Source organism: Saccopteryx bilineata, chromosome 1 (assembly GCF_036850765.1).
Source record: "Saccopteryx bilineata isolate mSacBil1 chromosome 1, mSacBil1_pri_phased_curated, whole genome shotgun sequence".
Lineage (NCBI taxonomy): Eukaryota > Metazoa > Chordata > Mammalia > Chiroptera > Emballonuridae > Saccopteryx > Saccopteryx bilineata.
The window spans coordinates 108,603,578-108,615,228 of NC_089490.1; the positions used below are offsets into that span (position 1 = coordinate 108,603,578).

At 34.1% G+C, this 11,651-nt stretch overlaps 1 protein-coding gene across 2 annotated transcripts; it reads right to left on the reverse strand.

Moving 5' to 3' along the window:
- Nucleotides 1-3,375: 3,375 nt before the first annotated feature.
- Nucleotides 3,376-7,740, reverse strand: CLEC1B (C-type lectin domain family 1 member B). Of its 2 annotated transcripts, XM_066253144.1 has the most exons (6): nt 7,523-7,735; nt 6,804-6,902; nt 5,700-5,819; nt 5,389-5,540; nt 4,971-5,077; nt 3,376-3,541 (listed from the first exon to the last, which is right to left on the reverse strand). In XM_066253144.1, exons 1-6 carry the CDS (start codon nt 7,584-7,586, stop codon nt 3,397-3,399), a joined length of 687 nt encoding a protein of 228 aa, XP_066109241.1. In that variant the 5' UTR covers nt 7,587-7,735; the 3' UTR covers nt 3,376-3,396. The 2 variants fall into 2 exon arrangements, with proteins under 2 accessions (XP_066109241.1, XP_066109242.1); XM_066253145.1 differs by lacking the exon at nt 6,804-6,902 and having other exon boundaries at nt 7,523-7,740.
- Between the last annotated feature and the right edge of the window lie 3,911 nt (nt 7,741-11,651).

An 11,651-nucleotide genomic window follows, 5' to 3' on the forward strand; every position in this document is an offset into this window, starting at 1 on the left:
CCTGGTAAATGGGTAGTTTTTATCCAAATGGAATCCAATCTCTGTCTAGTGAAACATTTTAGCCATTGGAAAGGAAAAGAGAGGTGGAAAATTCATATTTGCTTCCAGAAAGCCATAACTTAGAAGTAACATGCATACCTTCCACATGCACAACTTAATGGCCATGTTTGGATGTAGGTTGGGCCTGAGAAATGTAATTACCTGGCTTACAAACTTTCTATGACAACTTCACTGTAGAAGGGAAGCAAGAATTATTTAAGTAGATAGATGGCCATTTCTACCACATCCTGTGACTATTGCATTAATATTGAGAAATTCAATACTTTAAATATCATGAGTTGTTTGTTCTTGGGTTAAAAGCCAGCTCGCAGTAATTTACAGTCCTCAAACCCAACAATTTGCACAATTGCAAAGTTCTGTTTTGTTTTGGTGTTTCACTGGATCAATCACTGATCTCTGCAACAGAAGGAAACAAATGGCACTCAGGGGTAATCTAAGGGCAAGTAATAAAGATGCTGTTTATAAAGTTTTGGGAAGGATTAACAGAAGCAAAAAGGGAATGTGATATAAATTCTGGGTGGGAAACTATTATTACCCTTAGGTCTGAAGGGCTAAGGGAAGCGTATTTAATAAAACTATGTGACCTGACAAGGGTCATGGCCCAAGATAGAAAACACCATCCTTTGTCAAATCAAGGCATGGTAGGGAGAGAGCCAGGGGAATAAATACACCGTTCACCCTCTCATCACTGCTAGCACCTCCCTGTAGCCAAATTAACAGGAAGCCAGAGGCCAAGTCTGTCCACATGATGCTGTTCATTTGAGTTCTGCCTCCTGAGGCAAAGGATGGAGACAAGAAGATCTCAAGAGGCAAATGAAGAATATCCAGAAAATTCTCCAAGTATTTGACATGATTTTCATGTGACCTGAAATTCTGATCTGAAAATAATGTGCTTAATCAATGAAATAGTTTCTATTTTCAGGAGAAAAAAAAAGGAAGAAACCATCTGTGTACCAAATGTACATTAAGGCTAACATCAGAAACATAGTTCAAAATGTTGTCATTAATTTCCAGATTGTCTCAAATTTTATCAACACTGAATATCAGGCTCAGGAAGATCTAGCTGTTTCAAATACAGTATATTCTCTAATAGATTTCTTTGTAATAAAATATTAATATTGTACTTATATTACATTTGATGTTTTTAATCATACTGTCCTATATTTATTATTCATTATATTCCAAGCACTGTTTCAAAAAGATTTGACACAAATTACTTTGATTATCACAAAAACTCTATGAAATAGGCACTAATAACAGTGTATTGCAACTTAATTGTAAATTGAGGCACAGAGAAGTCAAGTTATTTACCAAAGTTCACTTATGTAGTAAGTAGAAGAGTTAGTATTTAAAACCAGGAAGTCTGATCATAGTACCTGAACTACTAAAATCTGTGCTATTTTAATTTCATGTATAAAATGTTTTTGATATAAGTGCCAAAAAAAATAATCTTTGGTTACATTTTTAAAATTGCATTGTTGCCATGCGCTAAGATGTTATTCTTTGAAATTTTGTTGTGTCATAATAATGTATAAATATATGGTTTCTCCATTTGGGGGAGAATAAATATTAAAGTCCAGAGACATGACTAAATTTTAGACAGTTTTTGGAATTATTAGTTCCTATTTGGTTTTTCTAAATAAACAAGTAAAACTAAAAACAAGATATTGATACCCCCAACACCAAAATCTCAAGGCATTTAAAGTAAAAATAGAATCTGGGGTATTTGTTATTTAACTCACCTCTTTTCCCTCCAAAAAAACCCTGCTTGTTTATTGATAGTATAAAACAAGATATTTAAGTGTCTTTAAATGTCAGTACACAAAACTATAAAAGTAATACATGTTTATTGAGTGTTCATTACATGCCTGGTATTCTGTTCGATGTTTTATAGATATAATTACATTAATAATTTTCACAATTACATTGTTAGTAAGGTAGTAATATTAAACTCATTTTATAGATAAAGAAACTAAGTTTGAAAGAGACTAATTTACCAAAAGCTACATAGGGGTTAAGTTCTAAAGTAATGTTTCTTGAAATGTATTCCAGATGACTTGTATCAGAATCAAGTAGAGGAGCTTATCAAAAACACAGGACTGTCTCCTCAGCCTTTCAACTGAGTACCATAACTATTTGTACTTGAACATCTAGTGTTTTAACAAACCTCTCAGTTGAGATGTTTGGGAATCATGTTTATGAATTTTATTACCACTAATTTAAGAAGAAAGAGTTCCTTCAGGGAAGCTGTGACAAGGAAATGCAATGTGTGCCTGTTATCCTGTGAAAGGGTGCCTTCCACATATCTATATATATTACATGAGCTACTCAGCAAAAACCAAGCATAGATCTGTCAGGAAGAGAACTAGATAAAGTATTTTTACTTGTTGTTCTGTCTCCTAGACTATGGCCTTGTTAAGAAGCATTTGTTCATTTTTAAACTCATCAGATTTCTTGCAAATTTTGTTTCCCTTCTCTGCACAGAAAATTACTGCTGTTGAGTCTTACATGAGGTAGACTTGGAATAAAAATTATATTTTTATAGTGTTTTATTGATTGTGGAGACTTATAATGAGCTATCTCACACAACGAGAAGTAAATATTTTTCTGTTTCTTGTGAGGTAGAAACTGTACTTGGTGATGAACATAGAATATAGCAAATAGGAAAGTCATGCATCTCCCTTTGTGGAGTTTCTGATACAGTTAATACTCCGAAGTTTTATTTTCTCTTTTGTAGAACTGTGAGGTTTAGAAGGTAGGTATTGTCTTACTTGAAATATGAGAAAATGGAAGTTAAAAAGACTACATGACTAGTCCATGATTGTATGTTAGGCAAATGATCACAGCATCTAATATATTCTACTGATTCCAAATTCCATATATTTTCACTACATTATGCTGTCTTTGAAACTGAGATATTTTATGTAATTTTCAAACTTAAATATTTTGTACTGCTTAAAACAACTAATCCCTAACCTTTCTTGTTTCAATTTGAAATATTTGTGTTAATGTCTGAAGATGCTGTGAGTCATACAATGTTGACCTAATTAGGAATGGGAGACAAGAAGAAAATTAATAGAAAAAAACCCAATTGGGCAACAAATGATCAACTCACAGACTAGCTTCTGGATGTATGAAGAAAGGACTAAGTTATTCCTTAGTGTAAAGGGCTATAAAAGAAAAGGGCTAATGATGTTGGTAGGAAACATAATGTAAAGATGACTCGAAGGGTAGTAACAGGAAAAAGAAGTAATTTTATGGCTACAGATTCTTTCAACCAGATCTTTTATTATATAATCAAGCATTTGTCTGTGACATGCAGCCCCTCTCTTTGCATTAAAATAGTTTGTCCAACCTTGCAGGGTCTGCCTTTCTCTCACACATTAAATAATGTTTGTTCTTGCAGAAGGTAGGCTGAATTTTCCCAGTATGAAAATAAGCACAATTCATATTTTCTCTTCTGTTTTCAGTAAGCTGAAACCTGTGAACAAAAAAAGTAGAAGGAGTTCCTTTGAACACTATAAGGAAAAGAAAGTGAAACACAACATTCAGATCACTGAGAAACTGCTTGGAAGTATAAAGTATGTATATTTGAATAGCTCAATGCTAATTTAATGTAGAATAAGAGTAAGCAGCAAGTTAACAATAAGTACAATAGTAGTCCAGAGAAAGCGATGAATGGGGATCTGAAGTGACTGGAAGGACTATCTTTTTTATAAAAGATAATACTTTAATTTTATCTTGAGGAAGGGTAGAATTTAGATGAGTGGAGAGAAGATAGGGGAGCCTTGGAGGGCAAGTAGCTGCACAGGATGGAAATGAGCTCACGTAAAAGGAAGTTGGTTAAATATATATTTTTGAAATAAAAGTTTATATTATAAGGTAGCAGATGTAAGACAGTGCACTATATTGTAATTGTTTATTAATTTGCTTATATTCTCTGCTATGCTGCTTATGATGAGAAGTAAAAAAATGTATATTATTGATTCATTTGCCAAATATCTATGGAATACCTACTATTTGGCAAAGCTGTTTTCTGTGGTGATGATACAGTGGTTAAGAAAGACAAGGTCCTTTCTACTGGGGAATTTACATTATCGTTGGGGGATACTGAGTTGTTGAAAGAACGGAGGGAACACCAGTTTGCTTGCGATATTGTGAACGAGGCAACAAGTGATAGGAGATATAGCCCAAGGTTTATGAAAAAGCTTGCTTGTAGTTGTAGTATCCTTGTCTCTTACTCAAATTAAATACTTAAAAAATATTGGTAAAATAACTAAAAATTTAAATAATAGATTGTACCAATTTTAGTTAACTGGTTTAACTTTTAACGGGAGAGACATTGCTGTTTTAATATAAAAGATGAACAAAAGGTATCGAGACAAAAGATTGTGAAGCCACATTAAAAATTTAACATAATTGGCTCCTTTGTGTTGTTTGTAGAGGGGCAGAGCCTTATAACATGAACATTAGAACCACCTTGTGAATGATGATGCGCTTGTTTTATGGAGACCCCCAAGTTGGAAGAGTGGGAAAACATTACTGAAGAGTCAGAAGAACCCACAAATAACTTTCAACCATAAAATAAAAAGGATAATTTTGTTCTAAATATATGTGGAGAGTTAGCTTAAGCTAAAAAAAAAAAAAAAAGACATAAAATGTTTCAATATTGGATATAGAAGTGGATTGTGACTTAGATAAAGATCAGAGGAATGGGAGAATAGAAAAAGTAAAATTGTTTTGTTACCAATGTTCTTGTTAGGATAGGGTGTAAGTTACTCAGTTTCTGTTTATATAACCTGCAGTAGGGTACAGAGCCACTCCCAACTCTTAAGTAACTTGTAATGAAGAAGGTAGAGTATCCAGGAAGTGCTAGTCTTGCCTTGTATTTTGAGTGTCCAGTGACTTACATATTTTTGGAGGGAACTGAGCCATCTTCCCACTTCCAGACTTTACTGGAGTTTTGGCGGGATAATCCAACCCAGCGCATTAATCCAGTCCTGAATTTGATGTATTCCTGTTGCAAACACAGATAAATATAATGGTGAGAATGCTTACAGAGTTCTTTAAGACGTAAAGACAAAGCTTCATTATAAGATCTTGGACCCCCCCCCCCCCAAAGTTAGATTATATGTCTATGTAAATATCAATTAATTATATTTGATATTTAGAATTGTACCCCCAAAATGTTGTATTTTATTAAGCTTGATAAGATTCTCAGATCAGCACAAAGTGGAAGGCATGAGAAATGTATTTTTTTTAAATCAAATGTTTCACTTCAGATTTTTGTCCTTATTATTTTAAAATATTTGACGTGGATCTTCTTACCAAAATGTTCTGGTTGGCAATCTTCAACAGAGTGGCATTCAGTTTGGCACAATACTGTTTACTCTCTTCCCATGTCAAGTTGTGCTTGAAGAATCCATAACAACTGTTTCCATAATATCTCCAGTTTTTGTCACACGGACTGCATGGATGACCTCAAGGAGAAATCAAGCATAGGAATCTTTGTTTTTACTAGAACTTACTTTACCCCTGAATTGAATGTTTCTTAATAGAACTCAAGATTTTCCAGAGATAGTTTCACAGAAATACTCCAGGGGTAAGGGAGATAAAAAGGGCTACTGAGTCATACTTACTGAGACTCTCCTTTGAGTCTGATTGCTTTATTAATTCTTGGCAGAACAGGTTTACTAGTTGTTGCAGAGTTTCTGAGAGATTTTTAGTCTCAGTTTGTAGGTAGTTTTGCTGTGTGACAGCTAGATGTAAAAATTAGTTAATAATCTGTAATAAGGATAATAAGTATCAAAGATCTTTCAGTAAATTAATTCCACTAAGATGATCAATCTATGAAGTATTTACTAGATACACATGAATAAATAAATGTAGAAAGGGGATCCCGGTAAGAGGGTATAAAGAACAATTAAGAACTAAGCAAAACTGACAGCTGAGGGTTGCCTGAAAGAATAAGTGAACTATTTAAAGGAAATAATCGTAAATTAAAAAAAATATCATGATCAAATTTCATGTCCACAGCAGTTGTTTTAAATGTTTCCTTAAATATGAATTTCTAAGTAGATTTCACAAAAAAGGTGAATAAAATCCCTTATTTTTTTATGTAATACTAAAATATTCACTTACTTAAAAGATATTTTTTTATGCTGAAAGTACTGAGATAAGTAAATAAAAAATGGTGAAGAAAAGATTCTGAAATATGTTATGAAAAAATAAATAAGAACATAAGCAATAACTACATGGATGATAATATGATATTGGAAAGCTTTGATATTTATAGAAAGAAAAATATTCATAAATTAAGTATAATAAACAAAATGGAAAAAAGAGCATCTTAAGAAGAGGGAATAGAATAAGTGAATTCTCAGGCAGAGGGACAAGATTTATTTGTGTAACTAAGAGAACTCCATTTTGGCTGGATCTTAAGATATGCAGGATAGGGGACAATGTTTTAAAAGATAGTAAGGATCTATGCTGAAGAGAATCTTAAGGACTGGTTTAAAATTCTTGAAAATAATTTTAATTAATAAAAGCATCTAAAATATGATTTTAATACAGAAGGAAAGGTTGGAGTTCCCCTTTAATGAGACTATCTTGGCAGCCATGTATAGGATAATTGGAATAGTGACAAATAGACAAAGAGGGATCATTAAGTATAGTGGCATATTCCAGGATCCTTAGGTATCGCCTTTCTCAGAGGTAATCTTTGGCAATGAGTTGATACTTACACACAGTCCCCAGAGCCACGAGCCCAATAACCAGCCCAATGCACAAGACCATCAGAATCAAAGTCATCATTCGCCACCGTGATAAGGAAGCAGGATCAACTGTGGGCATACAATAAAGATGCCAGGGGGCAGGTGGTGTGGCATAATTATAGGGCAGCGCGACACTCCCGGCCCTGCCTTCTTAGGGTTTTTTGAGTGATGTAAACTGCTATTGGCAGATCTTGCCAGTGTCTCCTTGGTGGTCATCAACAATAAGCACAACCCACTCCCAGTCCACATATCCATTCCCATCCTCAGAGGACTTCTCTGAGTCAGAATGTAACTAGCTGTTAAGATCCTGGGGGTTTGTCTTTGTTTTGTTTTGTGGTCATTCTCATAAATAATTGCTTTAATTAGCATGACCTAGAGACTCATACCCATTTGCTAACATCTTAAAAAATGGGGGTTTTAAATTCTCTTCTTTTACCTCCATGGTTTCTATTCCCTCTGGCATTAAGCTCTATAAGTCTAAAGTAGTGTACCCTACTGGGATCTTTTCTTCTTTGTATTCTAAACAAGTCTATCTGAACCTATGTGGATGCTATTCAAATGCTATAGAAAAAATGTTCAAAAAAAAAAATAAAACTATACATGCTATACTAGTAAAAAATAAAAAAGGAAAGTAGGATTGACCCATTTTAATAATTAATTTCCAAATTGCTGGCTCTAGGCATTCTTACCTGAGGCGAGAGCAGGTTTTTGAGCTTTGATATTTAAGGTGATGTATCCATCTTCATCCTGCATGGCTTTCTTTGCTCTGCAAGTGAGCTCGGGATCCAATGACTTTGCAAAATGTAGTGTCCACTTTTATGATTTCAGTGTCTGTCAGTCTGTGATCCTCCTCTTTCTCATAAGGTGGAGCCAAGAGTTAGTTGGGGCAGTTTTTTTTTTCTTTCATTTTTTGTCTTTTTTTCTAGGGAGCTCTTTCATAGCTGCTTAGAGATACATAAATTATGAACATAAAAACCCAAAGATAATAAGAAGTTGTAGAAAGGGCGTGATAACAGCATTTGTTTCTTGTTACCTTATCTTCAACTCTGAAGAAAATTCCATTACGTGTATCCTTTCAAAGAACAAACCCTAACAAACTAAATCATATTGTTTAAATGAACTAATTTCTGATGATAATTCAAGGGTAAAACATCAGCAAATACATAGTCTATCCCATGGTGAGGAGAAAATCTAATATCATTTGATTAAATATGGACTAAATTAGATGTTTTATGGTCTTAATGTTAGAAAGAACCATTCCTAATTATGACCTAGAATTTAACCAAATGCCTGCATCTTCCTCAAATCAATTTCTTCAGAAACTAAGGACTCCACATGAGGCAGGCTTCACACTGCTTAGGTTTAGGTGTTATAGGAAAACAATCAAACCAAGTGAAATAACAGAATTAGTGACTTGATGTATTGCCCTTCAATAATGTTTGCACTTTCAAATGTATTTCCAGGAATGGAAAAATCTTAATTCAATGAAATCATGTAATTTCAAGTATAGTGGTTTATATCCAAACAGCTATTTTTAGAGAAAATGCCTTTTACATCATAATATAATATGTATTCCATACATTTAATTTTATGAAATGAATTTTTGTTATTTTGACTTACATTGAAAGTATATATAAGAACTGCCATAGAAAGCTAGCTTCTGTACTTACTGTAAGAATATTGGTAAGGGTGTTATCTACTTTGTAATTAGAGTAGTTCTTATATATATATCTATATATTTTATTTATTTATTTATTTATTTATTTATTTATTTATTTATTTATTTTATTTTTTGTATTTTTCTGAAGCTGGAAACGGGGAGAGACAGTCAGACAGACTCCCGCATGCGCCCAACCGGGATCCACCCGGCACGCCCACCAGGGGCTACGCTCTGCCCACCAGGGGGCGATGCTCTGCCCATCCGGGGCGTCGCTCTGCCCCGACCAGAGCCACTGTAGCGCCTGGGGCAGAGGCCAAGGAGCCTTCCCCAGCGCCCGGGCCATCCTTGCTCCAATGGAGCCTTGGCTGCGGGAGGGGAAAAGAGAGACAGAGAGGAAGGAGAGGGGGAGGGGTGGAGAAGCAAATGGGCGCTTCTCCTATGTGCCCTGGCCGGGAATTGAACCAGGGTCCCCCGCACGCCAGGCCGACGCTCTACCGGCCAGGGCTTATTTTTTTAAAATTTCATGATTAGAAAAGCTTCTCTTCTTCTGATACTATTAAGCACCTGTATTCTAACTGATCTTCTTGCTACTTTTTCTTCAATTAATAGAGGGTTAGACTTTACTTTTCCTTACAGTAATTACATAGGATCTCATGGTAGATATTTTACTCACTTTCCTGTTACCACATCCTGTACACATATTCTTTTCTTCCTGTTATCTTCTTCACTCTAAATTCTTTGTTGATTCACTTAAAATAATCTTTTATTTTAAAATTTATTTCCATACACACCTCAAATTATTTTGAGAATAAAGGAGAAACAAAACAAACATGAAAGGCACTGCTGATTTTAAAAAGCCAAACTTAGCATGGTTTGAGTATTTTCAGGAAAAACCAATCCCTAATATAAAATCCCACTTACTTTAAATAAAAGTCAAATTTGAGAATATGCTAAAAATTAAGTAATCAAAAAAAATCTAAATTCTTAAACCCATTTTTTGTCACTAAATTTCTTATCTCAGTTACAATATTCAATGATTCTCAGTCATAAGCAGGGTAAATGCTACCATTTATGCACCACTGCCTCCGTTTGAGTAACTTCCATTTCAGCCAAAGCGGATTTGAAGAGTCCGGTCAGTGCTTGATCACCTCAGGCTGCCAGCCTGGCCTGAGAATTCGTTTGATCTTCCTTCTCTTCTATTGCCCACATCTGCTCACGTACCTGGTCCTGAGGTTTTCCTTTTACCTAACTCCTCTCTCTCTCTTTTCTGATACTGCCTTACTTTAGTGGGGTTTTCCCCCCTAAACACAGAAACGCTAAAAAATAATTGTGCCTCAGTGACAGAAATAAGAGTGTGGAGGTTATGGTTCAAATGATACCTTTTCAATGAAGACTGTTCTAGTAGCCAAGTAGGTAACTTCTGAGAATTTACAGTTAAAATAACTCAAGTATGTAAATGAAAGATACATAGACATTTGAAAGCCCTTATAATTATTGTGAACATTTTCTTGTTCAATTGACAGAAAATTTAAGAAGGCATGAAATGTAACAATTAGCTGACTCTGTTGGATTTCCATGTTCTCTGGGTCTGAGGCAATTAATTGGCTTAGTTACAAAGGTATTCCATTTATTCTTTTAGTAAACCACCAGGAACATGCTGGTCTTGCTTCTTGATTCATTAGTGTTTGAAACCGTACATTTTCACACCAGAAGTAGGCAATGCTGAAATGGGTAACACTAAGCCTCAGATAATATTCACTTGCTATTTCTTAGCTTTTGGATTGTAATTCATATTAGTTTTGGAGTCTTTTATAACTTTAACTACAGACTGGAGGAGTCTTATTTCTAGATCTATGTTTCGTAAAAGTCTATGTGCTTTTATTGTATTTCCCAAGCATGGCTTTGTGGTGTTAGATATGTGCTAGTTGAATACAGAGACTCTTATGGTCAAAGGAGCTCCTGATAATATTTAGTCTTAATTCTGCTTTCTCCCTCTATGTAGCCTATAAATACAAGTTGAATTACTCAGCAACAATTTATCAGAAAACTGCCGAAAAAACAGACAGATATAATAAAATTTTCCTTTTCTCAAATTCAGAGGTTTTGCTAGATATCTCTTAATCATACTACAATAATAACATAGTTTATTTTTGCTTGCATATTTTATTGCTCCTTTGGGTTTTTTTTTTTTTGTTGTTCAGGAAACTAAAAAAAGCTGAAAAAAAGTTATTTATTCCAAACAACCTTATGATTTTTAATTGGGATAAAAACCTTTATTTGTTTAATATTTTAAACAAATTAAGAGATTAAGAGGCACTTTCACATAAATCACCTCTTTTATTTTAAAGTAAATATTTAAGTCATGTTTATTATGTTTCAGACACTTAAAATGATAGAGTTTTCATGGATAAAGTCATGGTACTAGTCCTTATGGAGCATAAAATCTTAGATTTTTGCTATCTAACTTTTATTTTTCAGTATTTAGAACAAGTTCCCTCACCTCACCACACACCAGCCCACATTTTCATCCCTCTTACTTGCTTCACTCTTTTTTGTAACACTTACATCTGACACACAGAGTCTTATTAGATATGTAAATTTTTGTCATTTATCCCCTCAAGGGTATATTCCATGACTCTAAAATAGTGACTGACATAGAGTTACCATCTGGTAGATATTGGTGAGTGAGTGAATGAATAAATACATACATGTACAATGAAAATTTTTATTTAATATATAAAAAGAGAAGTTTAAGGAATCTTGGGACTTTTGCTATTATCACACTTCTTGTGAAAAATAGTATCATCTACCTCTAAATTTTTTCCACTTCAGTATGATGTCTTTTAAATTTAGGCATTGTCCAAGCTCCATTAATTATGTTGATAGCTGAAGAATAAGTTAAAGACACTAGAATCACAATGACAAGTTGTAGCTACAAGAAGAAAGGAAATCAGTGAAATGCAGAGCATTGTGGATAAGACTGAACAGAATATAATGATGGTTGTAGATGTGTAAAAGAGAAAGGCAAAAAGAAAATAATATTAACATACAAAGAAACTAAGCATTTTGCAGTTGGTGATAGCTTTTTTTTTTTTTTTTTTTGGTATTTTTCTGAATGGGGAGGCAGTCAGACAGACTCCTGCACATGCCTGACCAGG